This window comes from Cricetulus griseus, chromosome 2, assembly GCF_003668045.3.
Source record: "Cricetulus griseus strain 17A/GY chromosome 2, alternate assembly CriGri-PICRH-1.0, whole genome shotgun sequence".
NCBI classification, from domain to species: domain Eukaryota; kingdom Metazoa; phylum Chordata; class Mammalia; order Rodentia; family Cricetidae; genus Cricetulus; species Cricetulus griseus.
This window is the reverse complement of record NC_048595.1, coordinates 262,357,148-262,380,010: the sequence shown is the minus strand read 5'-3', so window position 1 is coordinate 262,380,010 and position 22,863 is coordinate 262,357,148. Positions and strand designations below refer to the sequence as shown.

At 38.5% G+C, this 22,863-nt stretch overlaps 1 protein-coding gene across 2 annotated transcripts in view; it reads right to left on the bottom strand.

The window, feature by feature from the left end:
* Positions 1-3,836: 3,836 nt before the first annotated feature.
* Rev3l (REV3 like, DNA directed polymerase zeta catalytic subunit) overlaps positions 3,837-22,863 on the bottom strand; it is a 142,732-nt gene continuing 123,705 nt past the window's right edge. The window contains exons 27-33 of one of the 2 annotated variants that reach the window (XM_027402163.2): positions 22,302-22,411; positions 18,037-18,151; positions 15,921-16,058; positions 14,860-15,050; positions 14,047-14,293; positions 11,170-11,379; positions 3,837-4,967 (exon numbers count right to left, since the gene is read on the bottom strand). In XM_027402163.2, the coding sequence (XP_027257964.1) occupies positions 4,827-4,967; positions 11,170-11,379; positions 14,047-14,293; positions 14,860-15,050; positions 15,921-16,058; positions 18,037-18,151; positions 22,302-22,411 (1,152 nt within the window). In that variant the 3' untranslated portion in view covers positions 3,837-4,826. The remainder of the gene's footprint in view (positions 4,968-11,169; positions 11,380-14,046; positions 14,294-14,859; positions 15,051-15,920; positions 16,059-18,036; positions 18,152-22,301; positions 22,412-22,863) is intronic. The other variant, XM_027402162.2, reaches the window with a different exon arrangement.

Here is a 22,863-nt window from a genome sequence, read left to right as displayed (position 1 = left end):
CTGGGGTCCATGAGCAACCCCTTGTTCAGGTCGGCTGTTTCTCTGGGTTTCTCCAGCCTGGTCTTGACCCTTTTGCTCATCACTCCTCCCTCTATGCAACTGGATTCCAGGAGTTAAGCTCAGTGTTTAGCTGTGGGTGTCTGCTTCCTACTGGATGAAGGCTCTAGGATGGCATAAAAGGTAGTCATCCATCTCATTGTCGGAGAAGGGCATTTAAGGTAACCTCTCCTCTATTGCTTAGATTGTTAGTTGGTGTCATCCTTGTAGATCTCTGGACATTTCCCTAGTGCCAGATTTCTCTTTAAACATATAATGGCTTCCTCTACTATGGTAGAAGAGCTGTCTTTCAAAGGGAGAATAGTTGTCTGCAGATGATGGTATGGCCTTGCTCCAAACCCCCTAAGATCTCTTCTGTGATTCACCTATGGGGTCCTGCCGAAGGCTTCAAACAGCATCCCTATCTGCCACTGACACCTCAAGTACCATTGGGTCTGCTGGATCATATATGGTCCAGGTGGTAGAGCAGCCTGGACCTGTTTAAGAGCCTTCTGTTCCAGGCCCCACACAGAGCTAGCAGCTTTCTGAGTTACTTGGTATATGATCGGAGTAACATATCCAAGTGAAGACTGCTGTCTCCAGACTTTGAATTGGCTCATGTGTAGGTGTCGGGTTCAAAAGAAACTCCATTTCCCCAAATTCTGGCCGTTAGACACAAGCTAGCACTCCTCAGTTACTTGTGAAGCTGTTCCCCTCTATCAAAAGGAACCATTTCCCCTATCACAGTCAAAAGGGACACACGGCTATCAGTGGCGCTAATACCAAAGCACTTGCTGGCCTCCAGGATCCTCAGTATCCTAAATATCTGTTACTCATTTCAGAGTCCATCTTCAGCTTCTCTTACCTCCCCTCCCCTAAACTTCTCCAGCTCATAGGCTTCCCTCCCACCCCCAGATTCTCCATATAACTCTATTTCTCTTTTGCCTGTTTTGTCTTCATCTTACCCCACTCTACCTCCCCTCTCCCCCACCAAACCCTCTCGATTCTGCTCCTGCTTCTCTCATGGCCAGGGCCAGTCTGCTGGCCATGTTCAGTCTACCACTTTTTCTGTTCTGGACTCTTTCAGATGTCTCTGGCTATTCTTTTCCATCCATCCATCCATCCATCCATCCATCCATCCATCCATCCATCCATCCATCCAATCCATCCACCTTTTCCTTAACCATACCATGGAGTGGTAATGTCATCAGTTTATACATCTATTGCCAAAATCTCCAGGTGGGCTGTAAATGGATCCCCTGCCAAGGGGCTCGGCTTTTCCTAACCAAACCAAGCTTCTGAATTGACTCTTCTAAGGTATGGATCATTTGCCACCCACCACATTCAACTCCAGATTCTAGAGTCCACCTCTTAGATGCTGCTTCTCTCCACCTACCATGATTCTCCACTGATTCTGGGCATCTCTTGGCTTCTCTGGATCCTGAAGCCTGCTACCCCTTCCTGGGTGCCCACCATGTGACAAGGCTAGCTTCCTTGCCTCGCCCTGGGAGCTGCCTGCTCTGTCTGTTCCTCATTGACTCTCTAAACTGCCTTTTAAGTCCTGAGGGCACACCAAGCAGCTTCTCCATGCCTTCCTGGTCCTCTCTGCTGTTGAACCCTCCCTCTGGTAGAGTTCCTGTTTGCCATGCCTCCTTCCTTCTCTAATCTCTTTTCCTCACGGAGTCTTCATCAAAACTTTGCTGTCTTACTGCAAATAGCCTGTTTTCAGTGGAGCTCGATGGCCAAGGATTGCACTAGATTTCCAGTTTCTGCCACCACAAGCAAATTATCTCAAGTCTCTTATCTCCAAGCCTTTTCTATTTTCCACTATTAAAAATCTCTTATCTCTATGCTTTCTTCGCTGTCTGCTCTTAAAGCAAACAACAAACTCTCATGATTTGTAAGTATATTGGGTGTAGTTAAAAATCTGTAACAAAAAGTCAGCTTAAAATTTGTAAAAGGTGATAGTTTAAAAATCTACACATAGGTAATCTTAATTTGCCACCCCATGTTTATATGTAACTTGGATTCAACTTTTCTTTTTTTTTTTTTAATAGCCAATGCTCAACTTATTTTTCATGGTTAGTTCACAAATGGTACTTTCCCAGGTCATTGACTTCATTTTAGTTACCTGGTCCCTGAAGGTATTTATGTATCAACTAATTCACATTTCAGAAGAAATTTGTCATAAACCACTTGCCCATGTATCAGCGAAATATCAGATTTACAGCTGTTTATTTGAGAATGAATTTTCCTGAAGATACATACCTGCCCTCTCCAGATTTCCTGGTTATCCAGAAGTAAAATACTGTGTCACAGCATCTTGAAGCTGAACTTTAATGAGACGCTCACTGCACATGATGCAGAAATATTTTCTAAAGGCTGGTAATAAATTGGTGTCAACTCCCTCAAGGAATCAGAAACCCAAGGGAGAAGGTCTAATGAGGAAAACATTAACTCCCCCCGCGACCCCTTATTTTGAAAAATAAATCTGCTATGGTAAACTGTATATATAACTCAGATTCAACTCTTGCTTAGGAAAATAATTTTTTTCTTTTAAGAAAGAAGAAAAAGGGTTGTATGCCTGATGGGTTCACCTGGGAATAAATAACAACCATGTGGCTGGCAGTTAAGGTTAAAGAGAGTAAATACCATATAACTTCACCACTATCTTGATTAAGATGACCCCATGGTATAAACCAGCTAAGCACTCAAAACTTCTTAGTCCCACCAGGCAGTGGTGGCGCACGCCTTTAATCCCAGCACTCAGGAGGCAGAGGCAGGCGGATCTCTGTGAGTTCGAGGCCAGCCTGGTCTACAGAGCGAGTGCCAGGATAGGCTCCAAAGCTACACAGAGAAAACCTGTCTCGAAAAACAAACAAAAATCTTAAACTCAAAATTTTAAGGCTCAAACCTAACAGGGATAAAACAGCAAAATCTTAATCTTATAAAACCTGACTTGTAAACTGTTAAAGATAATTAAGATATGCAAATTATGGTCGGTCACCTTATAAATGATCAAATTCTTCCATGTGCTCAAAACTATCCTTGTAGCCACGCTAAATACAAATGGAATTCATTTACAAGGACAACCTTTAGCCTTCTGTAGATGCCAATGGTCCTGCTATCAACCTTCCTAAGGCTGCGACCCTTTAATACAATTCATGTTTTTGATGACCCCCAACTATAAAGTTATTTTTGTTGCTACTTCATAACTGTAATTTTGCTACTATGATGAGTGAGAATGTAAATATCTGACATGCAGGATATCTGATATGTTGATATGTGATCCCAAAGTGGTTGTAATCCACAAGTTGAGAACCACTGCTATAAGCTATGAAAGTTAAACTTAAAACAAGTAACTAAAAACAAAGTTTCTTTAAAAATCAGGTATACTTTATGTATTAGACGATGGCCCTCAAACTCCCCAAAGATCTGCTGAATATAGCATTTAAAGTGTTTAATGAAAAAAGCTTCCCTTGATAGAAATACCAGCTCCTAAGGGCACCTCCAAAGAAGATGATGAGGCACAACTGAACTCCACTGGGAGCTTGCTTTAAATGTGTGAAAGGTAGCCATCGAGTTAAGAGAGATTCTATGCATGTCATCCTCCAGGCAGAGGAAAGAGCATTCATGCTTTTAACCCCAAGTCATCCTCTTGGGTCTCGAAGCTTTTGCTATGGCTCAAAGGCACAAGTCTACTAAGTTTACCTCATTAATTCAAGAAAGCCCAAGGTTAAAGGGAATCCAGGTTGCTTATAGAAGAGATGAAGAGAATTCTACTTGTGGCAAGGTAAAAGTCACAGCATTGTATTTCATATTTTATTCAATTTTTAATTTGGTTTCCATTATTAACTCTTAAAACAAAATGATTTCCAGTTTAAAAAACAATGCACTGACCACATAATTCCTTTTTCATTTTATACAGTTATACAAATATCCTAAATACACATTTGTGTTCAAGGGATGGCAAATAAGATTAACTGTACAGTACATAAGGAAAGAATATTTTAAGCATATTTAGAAGCAATAGAAATGTCTATACAAAACAAGCAAAATGGAATAAATTTTTTATTTTATTTTTAAAGTATTGCAACAGGCCCACAGGTTTGTAACAAAAATGTCTTTGCACAGTTCCTCACAATGCCCCGTTAGTAGCTAAAGCAAGACAGCAGTCTTTAGAAAAGAATGTTTCAAAAAATGCTACACATGGTACTATTTGCACAGTTTGATCAAAGTAACAAATCTACCCTTGAGTCAAGCAAAACCTAGAGGAGATATACCAACAACGTGAAAATCATTGTATAAAATTCATTGCACATTATTTTACTCAGTTGTTTGAAAAGTAAAAAAGTGTATTTACAAAATATTTTGCAGTCAAAATTATAAAGTGAGTGGATATCTCTAAGCAACACATCTTGATACAGACAGTTTAAGGAATACACACAAATGACTTTAAGAGGTTTTCAATATTCCTTTCCACAGGGAAGTAAACATGATCTGCTCAAATGGATTTACAAGATGGTACATAAACTGGAGCAAATTCAACACCTGTATTATTATAAAACAAGGTTAAAAGGTGAGAGAATGAGGAATTTGTACATTGTAAGAAGTGAGCTATTCAGATATCAACATGTATACTTTTTAATTCAGTTAGCAGAAGTCTTCATAGTCTTTGATGACAGACAATGAACATCTTTGACTTGATGGAAGTTGAAAAAGCACCATGCAGAGGAGTTGAGTGGTAAACACTGAACAAATAGCACCTGGAGTTCTGTGATACTGTTAACTTAAAACTGGTCCAGTAACTGCCGAAGATATGGTGCCTTGGATAATTCTCTGTTTACTCGTGAGAGTTTGAAAAGTACTGGGCAGTTGAGTGAAACACATGGGATATGTCGGTCAAAGGAACCCGTACAGTTCCTGCATATCTGAAAGTATAAGAAAAACAGATAAAACAGTAGGAATACTTCTGTGTATGTATGTACAGTTTTAGATCCCTTCTGCTTACATTAGATAACCAGCAAACTTAATTCAGTATAGAAAATTCCATCTGCTAAATCTCCCAGAAACCTCATCTATGGTTTATGAGTGAGGTACTTGCTGATTAGGTCACAACTGAGGACTATACTTTGAAAACATGGGCAACAAAAGCAGTAACCAACAAATTGTGATTACATAGATGCTCTGTACAGCTAAGGAGACAGTCAATGGTGGAATGGAAGAAAGTATCAGGAGACCATTCATGCAATAGGAAATACCAAGAATATATAAGGAACACAAACTCAATGGCAAACCCACAGAAGCAGTTAACACCACTAACAAGCAGGCACTAATAACACCACAGTGGAGATCTGAGTTCCAGGCTAACCTGGGCTATATAGTATTCTCTATCAAAAACTAAAGCCAACACACAAATTTACAATGAGATATCATCTAATCTCAGGTTATTTTAAAAAAGATAATGAATCAGAAAACAGTATGGGGTTTCCTTAAAATTCAGAACTAAAACTATCATATCTATCTATCTATCTATCTATCTATCTATCTATCTATCTATCTATCTATCTATCTATCTATCTATCTAGGCAGGGTTTCTCTGTGTAACAGTCATGGCTGTCCTGGAATTCACTTATAGACCAGGCTGGCCTTAAACTCACAGAGATTCACCTGCCTCTGCCTCCCTAAGTGCTGGGATCAAAGGTATATGCCACAATGCCTGGTGATGCAATTATTTCTAATACTGAGTATATATCCAAAGGAATGAAAACAGAAAGTTGGTGAAGATGTAATTTAACAAAGGGACCATGTTCCAGTCCCAACAAGCAGGAGCACTTGGCAGCTTCAGCCTCGTGGTTCCAGCATTAGAGTTAAGGATAGAAGAAAGGGTTATGGAATTAGCCTCCACAGCTGAGGGAAGCCTCTGACGCCAGACCATGTGTCAGGGGTGTCCCTGAATGGAAGCCTAGAGAGGCCATTCACTGTGGGAAGCTGTGAAGGTGAAGCCTGGATTGCTTTGGAGACAACAAGATGTTGAAGATGGTAGTCATGGGATCTGCCATGGAAAGCTGATAACTGGGAGTAAATCCAGCCTAAAAGAAAGAAACTGAAAGGAGTTGGAGATTAGAAGAACACTTGACATCAGACATAGAGATGCAGAGTTTGGAGTTAGCCCAGCTGGTTTTGGCCTTGCTTTGGTCCAGTCTTTCCTCACTATGTTCCCTTCCCTATGTTTTGGAATGGTAATGTACATCCTGTGCCATTATATGCTGTTTTGATTTTATAGGGGATTACAGTTAAAGAGATTGCACGAATCTCAGAAGAGACTTTGAACTTGGAGACTTTGAACTTTGGAGTTTTAAACACTGTTGAGACTGAGACTATGAACTGAGACTATGACAGACTACGGGAACTTTTGAAATTGGACTGAATGAATTTTTGCATTATGATGGGGCTGCAAGCCTTTGGGGGCCAGAGAGTGGAGTGTGGTGGTTTGAAAGAAAATGCCCCCAAAGGGAGTGGCACTATTAGGAGGTGTGGCTTTGTTAGAGTGGGTGTGGCCTTGTTGGAGGAAGTGTGTCACTGTGGAGGCAGGCTTTAAGACTTAGATATGCTCAAGCTACACTCACTTTGTGTTGCCTTAGGATCAAGATGTAGAGTTCTCTAGTACCATGTCTGTCTGCCTACCACCATATTCCCAGCCCCCATGCTCCCTGCCATAATGATAATGGACTAAACCTCTGAAACTGTAAACTGCCACCTCAATTAAATACTTTATAAGAGTTGCCTTGGTCATGGTCTTTTTTTTTCCTTTTCTTTTTTTTTTTTTTTTTTGGTTTTTCGAGACAGGGTTTCTCTGTGTAGCTTTGGAGCCAGCCTATCCTGGCACTCTCTCTCTGGAGACCAGGCTGGCCTCGAACTCACAGAGATCCACCTACCTCTGTCTCCTGAGTGCTGGGATTAAAGGCGTGCGCCACCAACGCCTGGCTTGGTCATGGTCTTTACACAGCAATAGAAACCCTAATTAAGACAGAGCTTAAGAATAATCAATCATAGGAAGTGTTTCTAGCAAAGGGGCTAGAGTGTAATGATAGTCACAAATGTAGTTAAAATGATTACTAAACATGAAAAACTAGTTAGACCAATACTAGTGAGAACTCTTCTGAGTCAAGGAAATACAGACCATCCATATCTTTAGAAAAGGGAGCCTATGTTGCAAGCATGCAGTCCTAGCTACTCTGGAGGCTCAGCCAGGAAGATGAGTTGAGCCAAGGAGTTCTGAGGCCAGCCTCAGACCACATTTCTGAAGAGACTGAGTGAGCAGACAAGATAGCAAGCAGCAACAGTACTAGACTGTGTTTTAAGAGATGAAGGAGCTCACTGTAATTACAGCTCTAGTTTATTTGCAGGAGGGGTTCTGGTTTAAAGATGGCTCACAAGGCCTTGAAATTTTGATTTCTAAAACATCTCATGCCAACTGAAGGGCACATTTTCCAAGTCACACTGGTTGTAGTATCCAATGTTAGTTACTGCCACAAGCAAACTGCTTAGAAGCACATTCTCTGCAAAGATGGAGCAAATGAGATCTTTGCCAAGAGACTCAATCTCTCCTCCAATATAGTATTTCTGTGGTGCAGCTGTATGTGCTACAGCTATGCTCACGTGCCAGGACAAACTGATGAATATTTAAGAGCTCTCTGTTGCCTGTCTGGTAAACAATCTAGGCTGGAATAAGAAACTTGCTAAATTTAGCCCAAATGTTTACTTTCAAGGCTTTTACTGGCGATTTAAATCCTGAGTGTTATAGCTAAGTCACACTTAAGTTTAAAAAGTCAAACAACACAAGCAGGATACCTACATTTTAGCTAAAGAAGCAGACATTTAAAAAAATATCATTGTGAGATCATGGACCCTGGAGGTGAATCTATAACCACTACTTTACACTAAACCAGTATAATCTCTAACTACAATCTAAATACCTGTCCTCACACTCACAGGTAAGTGTAGTCTTCACCCTCATCAAGGAAACTTCTCATTGCAAGCTACTGAGACATTACAGAAAACCACATCAAACCAAAACACAGAGCTGTGGAGCCCAGAGAACACTGTGTAAGAGATTGAATGTCAGGGAGTTTGCTGTGAGACTGTATCTCTTAGTAATGTCAGAAACTACACTTTTAAGTCTAATCAACATGTCTGCCCATACATGACCTGAACAAACATATATTAAAGTAGACACAGGAAAGCCCAGGAAACCACAACCCCACACAAATAACTACAGGCAACTACAGGAATGCTGAGATAGACAAATAGTCTTTCCCACTAATTGGTTATCTGATACCAACTGGTCAGCACTGAAAACATATAAAAAGTAATACTATACAGACTGACCAGGTTGTGTTTAAGAGAGTGTGTGTGTGTGTGTGTGTGTGTGTCTGTGTGTGTGTGTGTCTGTGTGTGTGTGTGTATGTATGCATATATGTATGTATGTATATATGAATGTAAGCATGTAGCAACAATTAATGAAAAGAGAGGTCATGAACTGGAAATAGAGCAAGGAGAGGTGTAGGGGAGGGTTGGGAAGGAGAAAATCGCTTAAATTATAATCTCAAAAACAAAAGGAAGCAAAGCTTTGAGTTTACACAAATGACAAAGTCTACCATGTTATAAGGATGGACAATGAACATTATGCTTTGACCAAGGCCATGGGTAAACTGTAACTTTCCTGCCCAGTTTCCCTCTTCCTGGAAACTGATGTGAATGAGTGTCTGCATCCTTCAGTGTTTATCTTTGCTTACTTACAGAATGTTACTTCTGCTTCTACAATTCTATCTGAGCAACTGGTTTTGAGAAAATTTTAAGTGGATTTATTGCTTTTTATTATTTATGCGTATATGTGAGTGAGTAAGTGCATGCCATGCTCAGGTGTCCATAGACACACTGAAAGAGCAGGAAGGGATAAGCCATCTCTCTAGGCCCATCGCAGTCAAACATTTTAAATATTGTATAAACACCTAAGATGTGTATTATCTAATTTTGTTGATATACAACTGTGATGGGGGATGTCCTTCTGTAAATATGTTTCTCTTATTGGTTGATGAATAAAACACTGTGGCCAATAGAGGCAGGAACATAGGCGGGACTAGAAGATGAAGATAATTCTGGGAAAGGTAGGTAGAGAGAAGCTGCCAACAGGACACCATGAGGGACCGGGAGGGTACAACATGCCAGGCGTGCTCCGGTAAGATAAGGCCATGCACGTAAAAATACATAGATTAGTAGTTATGGGTTAATAAGTAAGTCAGAGCTGGCCAATAAGAAGCCCTAGCCATTAGCCAACAGTTTCATAATTAACATAGCATCTGTGTGTTTATTTGAGGCTGAGAAGGGCGGCAGGATCTGGTGGGACAAGAAAACTGCAGTGGCACAACCTTAAGAATTAGTTTATGATGTTTCAACCTTCCACAACTGTGTTTTTTTTTTTTTTTTTTTTCTTTTTTTTTTCTGTGTCCGGGAACTAGCTCTGTAAATCAGGCTGGCCTCTGCCTCCTGAGTGCTGGGACACAGATGTATTCATTTCTAATTCCTTGACTCGTCTTGGGCTGAGAGAGCTATCAAAAACTATTAAAACTTTCCCATCTCTCATTTGTAAATTATGATTTATGAAAATTTTCACACACACTTTCACTGTCTTAATTATAGTCATGTCCACCTTGCTTGGCTTCTTAAAGATGCCAATCCATCCTCCATCTTTATTTACAAATGCTGTCATTTCTTTTAAGCTGTATCTTTGTCAAGAGTAAGACCTACTGGCAGGTGAGTATGTTCTGAATCGATGGCATCATTTAGAGTGGTGTTTGTCACTGACAGCCGAAGACAAAGAGATCCTAGGAGAGATTAATTCACAGTTTGACCATAGCAGGTCTGGAGTTGTGCTCATACCAACATGAGACACCAGAATCCAATAAGAGAATTTTCTGAAATTTAGTGGTTGCTGCCACATGACAGAAGGTGGTAAGATAAATAAAAGCCAGGAGTACTCAGTGACTTCAGTAGCTGTACTGACTAGGACCACTCTACTAGTGCCAACAGATGTTACAAACTCCAACAGTACATTTCTCCTCTAGCCATGGACTAAGCAGGAGGTTGTTTATTTGCTTAGCAAATGTTTACAGCACACCACCACCAGTGTGAGCTAGACTCAGGCAGCTTCCACTCTTACAAGTACAGGAAGCAGAGGGAATGGTAGAAGTCTATTGTAGGGAAGGCTTCACTTGTCCAATTAATTTAAACTTGGCTCCTCTCACATGACTTGAAAGGAAGGGAGAAGGAGAGCATTCTTGGCAAGAGGGAACAGGGATTCAAAGACCAGAACATAGGTAAGATTAAGGTATACCCATGGACCCAAAAGGTATGGGAGATGTGGAGGGTACAATGTGACAAGTAAAAGAACAAGAAATGGGTACAGAGAGACACTTTTGTTTAGATTTCATTTTTCAACATAACAAAAAAGGTTTGCTTGTTTATTTTTCCTAGAATTATCACATCTGAGAAACTGTCTTTATATTTCATGTTAATAGTCTAGCTCAGCCACTTACTTATTAGGAGGATAATATGCAACATGCAAATTACTTAACCCATCAGCAAGAGTGACAAGAGCAGTCTCTATCAGGAAGACTATCTGGATTCTCAGAACTGCAGACTTCACAAGTCTACTCATCTATCTCTAAGATTAGTTTGATGAAAATGGCAAGTGATGGATCAATTAGAATCTTTGTGTGTGCTTGCGCATGCCTAAGCTAGCTTATGTGCTTAACATTGATGCAGGTCCCTGTGGTGGCCGATGGGCACTGGATCCCCTGGAATGGGAGTTATAAACAGTTGTCAGCTGACATGTGGGTACTAAGAACTGAACAGGGGTCCACTCGTAAGAGCAATACGCACTTTTAACTACAGAGCCAGCTCTCCAGCCCCAAATGTAGTATTTCTTAAATTTTTAGAAGTTTTCTGTTTAGAATGCTCACTTCATTTTTCATACTGGTTTCATATCTCATCCTACACTGAAGAGTTGATGTTATTTTCCTGGAAAAAAATCAGTGTTTGAGAGTTCAGATCTACTAAGCGAGGCTGTACCTTTACAAGTTGCTCCTGTTTGCGCTCCAATTCTCGGATTTCTTGGTTGAGGATGACTGCTACATGCTGAGGCTGGCTTCGACATTTGCTACAGATACCATGTTGAGTCAGGTCATCGCACACAGGACAGTGTAAAGTCGTGAAATACTGGGAGATAGTGCCTTTCCGCCCTTCAAGTTCACTTCTGGAGGAGCTGGTAGCTTTCTGGATCTATAACAACATCAATTCAGAAGTAACTCTGAGCAGTCTTCACAGCAAAGCAGCTAGTCCCTAATTCAATTTTTTCTTTCTTTTATTCAACAAATGCTGAATAACTACTGTTTTAGATATTGGGGTATACAAGTGGCCAAAGTCTTTACTTACTTGGACCTTAAAAAGATTTTTATTTATTTTACTTTATGTGTATGAATGTTTTGTCTGTCTTGCATGTTTGTGCAACACATACATGCCTGTTGGATCTCCTGAACTGGGTCTACAGATGGTTGTGACCCACCATGTGATTGCTGGGAATTGAACCTGGGTCTTCAATAAGAGCAACAAATGCTCTTAGCCACTTAATTATCTGTGGTGGCCCCAAGCTTACACTATCATCAGATACCTTGTTTTGTTAGTCAGTAGAGTGTAGAGTTCCAATGAAAGCAAAGCCAGAGCATTTCAAATTTAATTGGATGCACATTTTCTAGGAATTCTTCAGTTGACATTAATACCTGATTCAGAGATCTGGTACTCTTTTTACCTTGAAATAATATATTCTGTTCTTGGAGATTTTCGATGTCATCTAAAAATCACTTTGCACAAATATTGAGGAATAAAGTAGCTTAGAAATGTCATTGACTGAGAATTCTTATTGGCCTTGCAATTAAAAAACAAAAAACAAAAAAAAAACAACTGAGTTTCCTGGCCTTTGGCCAGGACATAGCATTTTATTTGTCAGCCAGCACAAATTCTCTGAAGTACACTCTTGACCTTACTTTCCTAGCTTATACTTCTATTTATTTCTAAAATTTATTTATTTTACATTCTGGCGCAGTTTCTCCTCCCTCCTCTTCTTCCAGTCCCTCCCCTATCCCCCTCTGTTCCTACTCCCCCAACCCACTCCTCCTTCATTTCTGTTTAGGAAAGGACATGTCTCCCATGACTATCAACAAGATATGGCATATCAAGTTGCAGAAAGACTAAGCACCTCCCCATGTATTAAGGTTGGGCAAGGTGACCCAGTATAAGGAACAGGGTCCAAAAGCCATTAAAAGAGTTGAAGACACCTCCTGTTCCCACTGTTAGGAGTCCCACATGAGGACCAAGCTACACAACTGTCACATATGCAGAGTGCCTAGGTCAGTCCCATGCAGGCTCCCTGGTTGTTGGTTCAGTCTCTGTGAGCCCTTATGAGCCCAGGATAGTTGATTCTATGAGTTTTCTTGTGGTGTCTTTGACCACTCTGGCTCCTACAATTCTTTCTTCCCCTTTCAATGCAGAATTCCCCAAGTTCTGCCTAATGTTTGGCTGTGGGTCTCTCATTTGTTTGCATCAGCTGCTTTTTCCTTCCTTTTAAAAATGCAATTTAAGTAACACTTTTTTTTCTTTTTTTTTTTTTAACCAGTTTGGCTGAATATCATAGGATTGAGCACATTTGAAATACATTCTCACAGATAAAAATGAGTATTCTCTTAGAGAAACATGCCCCAGATGCTTAGACTCACAATTTACCTTTCCAGGCACCTTGTGAGTAAAGTAAACTAAGCAAGAAGAGTTCAAGCAAAGCTCTGTGAGATTTGCCTAACTCTGCCTCCTGAGTGCTGGGACTTAAAGGTGTGTACCACCACCACTCAGCTGTGAAATGGTATTTTAACATTAGTTCTTTCATCTGGTTTCTCCAGAATTATATTTAGATATGGTATCCTCAAATATTCTTTTCCTTCGAGACAAGATCTTGCTATGTAGCTGAGGCTAACCTCAGGGTCACCATTTTCCTGCTTCAGTTTCCAGAGTTCTGGAATTACAGGTGTGTGCGACCACTCAGCTTATATCCCATGCATTTCATGTGTGTCTTTGTATACCTGTGTATAACATGTGGATCTCACTCACAGGTCGTTCCAGCTGTTTCCTTCTATTGATTTCCACTTTTTTTTTTTTTTTAAAGACAGGGTCTCTTTCTAAACTCAGAGTGTTCTGAATGGCTAGACTGGCTGACTATCCAGCCACTGGAATCCTCTCGCATTCCACCTCCTGGTGCAGGGTTATAGCGTGTGCAGTCATTTTACATGGGTGCTAGGATCTGAACTCAGGAAATCATGCTAGGGGCAGCAAGTACTTTACTTACTAAAACATATCCTCAGTCCACTCCTATGCATTTCTTAAACATCCACTTTGAAGGGGCTGGAGAGATATCTCGATGGTTAAGAGAGCTTGCTATTCTTTCAGAGGACCCAGATTCAGTTCCCAGCACAAACATGGCAGCCAACAAATATCTGTAATTCCAGTTGCAGGGTATCTGATGTCCCCTCTGATCCCCACTGGTGCCAGTCACATTCATGAGGCACACACATCCACCACATAAGCAAAAATACTCATAAAATAAAAATAAATATTAAATTTTTTTGAAGTAATTTTGAAGTATTTTTGTAATTCATTTGTTTTCCACTAACTGATTTACTCAGTTATTCTGTGGCCATTTACCACTTCTTGGGGATTCATTTTAATGTTTATATAGTTTGGGAAACTTGGTAGACGCAAAGAAGGTGTTTATAGACAATTAGTTTCTCTTTGGAGAGCATGGCATCTTTGTAAGTTTGGGTAATGGAGGATAACTTCTTGTAACATATATGAAATACTGAAATTTGAAATATTTATAGCACATGTATTATTTAGTAAACTTACCCTTGGTAATTCATGATACCAGCTGAAGACATCAATACCAATAAGAGAGAAGATTCTTGCCAAGGGTGGAAGAATTTGCTTGGTGATATAGTAGGTGGCATTCAGTCTCAGAGTCGGATCCTGCAGGACTTCTGATGGGCGTCTTATCAGCTGGATAAGGGGCAGTCCAGGGGTCCCATAAATAATAACATATGGCACTCGTTCTCCAACTCGAGGCTCAGAGCGCCGGTCATACGTAAGCATTTTCCTGTTCAAATCCAAATGAAGTACATAGTCAGAATGCCATAGGGGCACCTTCCCAGCAAATTAATTCAGAATTAAGCCTGAAACTATAGGCAATCTACAGGGCTACTTAAAATTAGACTGTTGCTTCTTTGAGAATTAATGTACACTTGGCTCAGCTACTATCAAGTAGACAGTGCTATAGCAGTTTGAAACTTACTCTCCATAGCACCATTACCTGGATGGTATGAGTTCCTAGTAAGTGTTGTTATCTAACAGCGAGAAGAGAGAGATCTGACTAAACATCTGGCCACAGAATGCAATCTAAACCCTTGCTCTGGAAGTTCATAATTGAGGCCTGCCTAGTGAGTCTAGGGAAGAAACAAATGTAATCAGAAACAATCTTATTGCATTTAGTTCCCTAAGAAAAGCCTGGAAATCAAGACCTTACAAAGCACAGGGAACATTTTAAGTGTGGGAAAGTAAGGAAAACCACTGAATCGTGGCTATTGTCTTTTCTCTCAGCGTTGCAGATGGCCTCTGGAATGCCCTGGCTGTGTACTGAAGATGGGCTGTTGTGTGCATCATTACCTTGTAAGTTCAAGAGCTGGAACACAAGCTCCAGGTCTGTAAGAAAAACTTCCTCTGTACTCCTTGGCAAAGATAAAATCTTGTATGCTGGCCTTTCCTTCCACAAGTTTCATACATTGTCGCTGTACATACTGTTTAATTAGACTTATATCTCTTGTTTCAAACAGCAGCTTTAGAGAACACTCAAGTATCTTAAAGCAAAAAGATACAGAAAAGATGAAATAGCTCCCAGTATGTTTCAGCATTACTGTTATGCTTTCATTAAAAAGCTATGAAGTACTGGAGTCAAACACACATACACATACACACATACCCTTGATCTTATGATTAGATAATAAAAATGATTAGAAACTAGAAGTATTTGAGATGTTATATAGCTTGCTGTTTCTAAGAATATCACACAGTTTGAGAAAAATCATATTGGAATGATATTCTAATGAAACACTTGCTATGTGATGAAAAACATAAAACTTTGCTTTTCTTAAATAGTCAAAGCACTTGGAGCATGAGAAATAGGACCAAATCTTACATACTGGAAGAACCCAATTTAGCTAAAGAAAAGATAAGGAGAAATTTAATATCACCAATGAGTCAAAGTATAAAATCAGCCTTTGGCCTTTTTTTATAGTGCTGTGATGGATTTCTGTGTTTTAAGTATTTCTGATATGACACGATCTGACATGCAGTGGGTTGACAGTGAAGTTCCAGTCAACTTGGAATGAACTCAGCTACTTAGGAGGTGTCTGACAGCTTCTCATCTTCATCCTGTTCCATACATTTTGGGAGCTGTTATATGAGAAGCTATCCTATCATCAAAGGTGACAGGAAAGAAACTCTTAATTCTGATAGAACAAAGATATGGCAAGACGTCTGAAACTAAAGTAGAATATTTTCCAATTAGAAATAAAATTCTCAAAATTCACATACTTTCCCCCTGTGGTTCCGTGTAATTATTTGGAACATAGTTCCTTCCACCAGCTGTACGTTCAGGATAGTTATATTTGCACCAGATTCTTTACTACATATTTCTTACTGTTGAAAACAACATATATAGAACTTACCTTAGAAACAGCAGGGCAAGAATCTCTTCTGACTGTTTCTATTCCTTTTGCATCAAATACCGGGTCCTTCTGATCCAGGGTTTCATACATGTAACCCACGTATCTTTTTTTTGTTTGTAAAACACAGGGCAAATATACCTGTATCAAAATTGACAAAATGATTCTCAGAACCACTTTCTCCAAACTATGACTAATTTTCTGTTATTGCTCTCTGTATGCAGGTATCAGTATACAATATTTAAATATTCCTGAGGATGTAATAAATTCCTATCTAGAACCGGGAATGTGAAAGCATACAGAATGAATTGCTATTACTTCTTAGCCATTTACTCCTATTTCTGCACTAACTTGCTTCTACTTCAAGTGACACATTTTTTTTCAAAAGCTATCAATTATATACTAATTTTAAATTACTTTATACCCACAAACGTACAAATTTAAAGTTATAAACAGTGAGAACTTCCTAGAGGTTTACTGTTACTGGCTTCCCTTGTGTCCTCCCAGAGATATTTGCAAATACATACACTTAACATACTATTCTCCCTACCCCAGAAGCTTACCATATATACTGCTTTGCATTTTGTATATTTAAGTCACTAGTTTTCTTGGGAGAGTATTCTTTTTGAGTGAGGAAGGCTCACCTGTCTTATAGCTACTGAGTAGTCCATGGTATAGGGGTGCTACCGATAACCCACTAAAAAGCACTGAGAAAGTCTTCAATTTTTAGGCATTAAAAATACTGCTGCAGTAAATAACCTTATACCTTACATGATTTAATCCTTGGGTCAATGGGACATTCCTTTTGTTTTAAATTATATTATGAATTTTGTCTTTTTCCTTGCCCCTAAGCTCCCCTCTCCAAAACCCCTTACTTAACATTTCCTACTTTTCTTTTTAAAAACACAGTCTCACTTTTTCTCAAAGTAGCTTTGAACTCCTAGGTTAAAAGTGATTTTCCTTTCTAGGCCCCCAGAGCAGCTAGGACTACAGGTGTGTGCCATGGTGTCTGGCATATTTATTCTTTTTTAATGTAAAAAAAAAAATTGATGTTTGCCATGATCAACATGGTAATTTGGAATGTATGTTTATGTGGAATGTCAAAGCTTTAGCAATAAGCACATTAAATGTACATGGCCTTAATATCCCAATCAAAAGGCAGAAACAATCAGACAATGAATAAAAAATAAAACTATTCTTAAGATTATTAGAAATCTATGTAAACATTAGGTCACAAAAGAGTAAAAAAAAACCCCCAAAACTAGAAAGTTACTCATGGTAATATTAACAAAAAGAAAGGCGGAAAAAGTCTTTGTTCAATACAAGGAATATTATAAAGAATAACTCTTTAAAGAAATAAAACCTGACAGTACTGTAATAACCAATTTGTAATTACAGAGACTTTAGCATCTCCATCTTGTGAGTGACAAAGAAACCAGTGAGAAGAGATGAGCTTCCACAACACAATCAATGAAAAGAATTGAGCAACATTTCCTACAGCATTCTAGCCTTTAACCAGATTATAGATAGTGATCCAAGGTCACAGGAAACATTTACAAAGAAAGGTGTTCATCACCATGCAGGCATGGCAGTAGAAGTTATCAGGTGACTTTAGCCCTTAGTGTTGAGTGCTGAGTCAGCCTTTGTAACTTCCCAGCTGAGGGTCTAGAAACTAAAGCAGAGACAAATACTCTGGTGTAGCTTTTCTAAATTTCCAAACCATAAAATCTGTTGATATGTTGGTTGTTTTATACCACTGAGTTTGGAGTGCCCAGTTTTATAGTAAAAGTAAATGAAATCATCTTAAGTAAATTTTCTTATCTTAAAACATTACTGAAAAAAAAAAATTGGGAGGCCTGGTAGAAACAGCTCAGTGGTAGAGTGTTAGTACAGGCTAGGCCCTAACATCATACCCAAACACCAAACACATAAACCCCAAACCAAACAAAATGAACCAAATGAACACAACCATACACATACAACTCTCCCAAACCTAGAGATCATATAAAACTAAAAATTTTAATAGTCAATGTATTTTCAGAGCTCCAGACTGAGTAAGTCAGAAACTTCTAAGCGGCATGTAAAGTCTGCATGTGATCAGTAACACCATTCCCCTTACCTTTTCAAACTTCAATTTCACTGGTTTAGGATTAGTAGCGGTAACAGCTTCAGCAATTTCTTGACCAATCTTAAAAGACTGCTCCTTGGTGGCTCCTTTCAGTAGCACAAACATACTAAGAGATTAAAAGTACAGCAGGGTAATGAGGAAGTCATTGTAAGAACAAATTTCATCAAGAGTCACTTCCTGGCTAATAAGCAGTCTAAACCAAGAAGACCTACTTCACCCTGACCTTTCTTTCTTAAGTTGCTTCCTATCACAGCTTTTCTGTTTAATTATCCCTTTCCCCTTGGATCCTTACAGGGTACCCTGTTACAGCTCTTAAAGGCTCAGCTACAACTAAAACTCAAGACACTGAAGCTTCCAGAAAGGTCCTAGATCACCCCCTATTCAAGGTTTTGTATGGCACATAGTTAATCAAAAAATACAGTCTTTTAAAATTGTACTCCTGCCCCAGGACTAACAACTGATTGGCTTTCTGTTACTACAGATTAGTTTTGTTTTTTCAAGAATTTTGTATAAATGGAACTATACCATACATACTCCATTGTGTCTGGCTTCTTTCACTCAGCATACCTATGAGGGTCACCTATGATGTTAGGATAGCTAGTTTCCTTTTATGACTGGCTATTTCACTGTACGAATATACCATATAATTTCTAGACTGATAAATAAAGTTCCAAAAAATATTTATATACATCTTTTTGCATGGACATCCTTTTTCCTTTAAATTGTACTTAAACATACAGAAGTCGGATTGCTGGTGTTTATGCTAAGAATATGTTTACTAAATGACTATGTTATTATTTTTAAGTTTTTCAAAAGCAATGATAAATTTTAAAAACAAGATGCTCATATACATATCTTTAAGAACAAGTTAAGCTATGGTGTCAGAAACTAGACATGTGGCTGCATGGGGTGTAGGTAGGGGAAATGAGATACTGACTATAGAAGGGAGAAATCAAAGAACTTTTTATGGCAATAGAAATAAATGTTCTGTAACATGACTAGAGTGGTGGCTGGTTACTCTGACCCACATATTTTTATATGAACTATACGCTATGTGATATACTAATATAATATACTTTTGTTAAGACTATATTTCAATAAAAGTGATAAAACCAAGTATGTTTGTGAGGTATATCAAACATGTCATATTCATTACTTTACCAGGTGGGACAAGTGACCACAGCATAATACTTATACTTCTACAACAGCACTCACCTCTATGTTCTCTAATTTTCTCCCCCATCTGTCTCCTAGAGTGCTCACTCTTCAGGACCAGACATAAGAAAGCACATACTGTATAATTCCGTTTATATAAAATACTTGAAAAAATAAAACTAATCTACAGTAATAGAAAGTGACTCATGTTAACCCTTGGGTCAGAGGTACAAAAGCCTATAGGTATGTGTAGTTTGTGTATGTATACATACATACAAGCACTCACTAGTTTAAAAGTTATTATATATTTGAGACTTTAGTTAATAGTATTAGTGGGCTTAGTAGTAGATACTCTGCTATGGCTAACTTAATTTGGAGTTCCGTTTCAAGGCAATTAGCCTGAATTAATGTGAAATTTTGGAAAAAGATGTCTTTGATGTCATAACTGTTTTGTTGGCCTTGTTAAGTAGTCATGTTTGGCCTGGAGCTCACCATGTAACCCACTTGAGCCCAGAACTTGGGATAATCCTTCTGCCTCTTGAAAGCCAAGTCTTAGGATTATAGGCATTAGCTACACCTGGTAAAAAGAGTATCTTATATACAATTCTCATCATCACTGTACTTTTAACCTATTTAAATAATATCCATCTTTGGGTTAAGAGGTTCAAGTACACATTTAGAATAATGATTAATATATATTCTAGGGACTAAATGGAGATATGAGTGTTGTTTAGGAGATTTTTCAATTAAGAAAAAGTTCCCAAGAGATTCTGATTTTACTTTCCTATCCTAGAAGTGTATATATATATTCTTACTAGAAGTCCTTCCCTATCCTGCCTAAGAATTACTATTATGAATAGCTTTCATCAATGATTGAAGCTGGTTATATCTCATTGGATGGAATAAATATGAATGAGAACCATTACATATGAAGTAAGTGTTTTAACCACCAAAACATACAGTGTGCTTATTTATTATACTTAAGTGGGCAGCAAAAAAAAAAAAAAAACTAAAACAAAACAACAACAACAAAAACAACACTGCTCTAGTGGTAAAACAGCCTCATGAGTCTCAGATGGGACCCAAGATTCTTTATGAATCATGATCCTTGAAACTGAGGGAAGCAATGGTGACTCACCATCATTTACCAAATTCCTTCATTCAGCTGATGAAGTAGTTAAGTCAAAGAAGCCAAGTGAATTATGACTAGCCATGTTGATATACTAGGAATATAGCTAGACAGATTTCATATCTTTTCTTTCAGTTGAGATTTCTTTTCCACTGCCAAGCATTACTTTTATTTCCAAGGCATTTTTTCAACCATTTATCATAATTATCCTCCCAATGAAAAAACATGACTTAATTTGAATTAAGGTAATTATTAACACATATATATGAGGAATATTTTTGTACTTCTAATAACTTATTTATACTCCACTGTTAGAATGGACATTCTAAATGAATTGTCCTTACACAGATTCAAGTAATGAAAGTGATACTGTCCATAAATTTAAGTGATTGGAATTTCAATATTCCTGTGAAATCTGATATATAGAGAAAGCACTTGCTAGGAATCAAAACATATATTCACATTATGTCTCAATTACTGAATAGTTGGTGACAATTTCTACCTAAGAGTGTTAACTTCCTAAGCATATAAACTGCTAGCCTAAGTAATACCACCCCCCTTTTGTTCTGAGAGCTTGAATTATATTTTGTTTGATATTATTTGATATTGATATTTTAATTTAAAAAAATTTTTAATATATTTGCTTTAAAGGCAGGGTCTCACTATGTAGCCCTGATTAGCCTGGGACTCTCTATGTAGATCAGACTGGATTTGAACTCACAAAGGTCCACCTGCCTCTGTTTCCCAAGTGCTGAGATTGAAGGGCATGTTCCACTACCCTTGACTTGTAATTCTTAAAGATTTTAAATGGTACATTAATATTCAATAAAAATCATACTAACTTATGATTCTGTGTATCAGCAACTAACACATGTAGACAACCAGTTAAAAGTAACAATTTAAGTATTTAACTTTTTTCTCTTTTCAACAAATTTTGCAAAGAATTCTAACATAATGAAGTTTGTTTTAGTACTTATTTTAATAGACTACCAAGCAGAAGTTAAACTGAGCACTGAATGCCCAAGGACAAACTACAATGTGGCCTTTGATGAGAAGCATTAGATAACACCAATGGAGCTTGGAAAATATCAAACTGTCCTTGTCTTCTGGTGATGAAAGGTTGCTGCATGCAACAAGGTCTCACTGAGTGTTATATAATGCTGATTGTATGTACATTTTCAAGGTCTAAAAGGATTAAATACTGTTTAAAGATCACTTACAAGTTATTTTTATTCGTTAGGAACATTCTCTCCTATTGCTCTGCTGCATAATGATCAGAGGGACTGAGGCAAGTACTCCTAACTTGATCACAATGGGATTCTAAACTTACTATGAAAACCACTTCAGACTGCAACAAATTAGAATATCTACATTCTAGAAGGACTTTAAGGAGCCAAACAAGTAAGATGTTCTATGAATAATGGGGCCTTGAAAAACATTAGAATAAGTAACAAAGAGAGCAGGCTGATGTTAGTACTCAGGGTTCAAAAGCCATCCCATTCTTCACCTGGGTGTGGAGGGGCTTGCAGAAGTCTGCACATGCTTTGGGATCAGATGGGTACATGTGTATGCAGGTGTTTACCAAGGACAGAGTATGACGAGTGCCCCTTTCTATCATTTTCTCCTTTTTCCTGCTATGGTGGCAGCCAGCAAACCAGAGATATTCCTGCCTCTGTGCTCCCTAGTGCTGGGGTTACTCATGTGGCCATGTCTAACTTGTAATGGGGTACTGAATCCAAATTCACAGAAAATGCTCTTATCAACTCTGAGCCTCTTGCTACTTAAATACAGTAACTCAGAAGAATTATCCTACCAAAAGATCATAAGGAAGTTCAGAAGACTGACATAGGCATAAGTATTTAAAAGAATTTCCCCTAAGCTATTGCAAACATCAAAAAGAAGGCATCAATAAATGTAAACAAACAAGAAAAAATCACCCCCAAACCAAATCAAAAACCCGTAAATTCATTACCTGTCAGTATCACCATAAACAACTCTAGCACCCCATTTCTTGGTATCATTTACTAGTTTAATTGCTCGTTCCAACGTTTCTCTGGCTTTGTGAACAATGCTATCGCCAACCTGTTGATATAAACATGTTGGAAATGATTCAACATAGCTCAGTAAAAGTCAAAATTAATTATTGAATATTTCTAGAAATTACGTAAAACCAAAATAGGTACTGGTGTCATCACAAAGTTAAAAAAGTGAATTTAAAAGAACCAACGACTATTGACTTGATGTTCCAACGTATCAGGAAGTACAATGGTTTATACACTTTTACAAGGTACACTGGTACATTTGATTCTTGGAAGAGTAAGCTTTGTTTATTCAAAGTCTGTTCTTTTTTTTTGGGGGGGGGTGGTTTCAAGACAGGGTTTCTCTGTGGTTTTGGAGGCTGTCCTGGAACTAGCTCTTGTAGACCAGGCTGGTCTCGAACTCAGAGATCCACCTGTCTCTGCCTCCCAAGTGCTGGGATTAAAGGCATGCACCACCACCGCTCAGCCACAAAGTTTGTTTTTTATTCCCATACA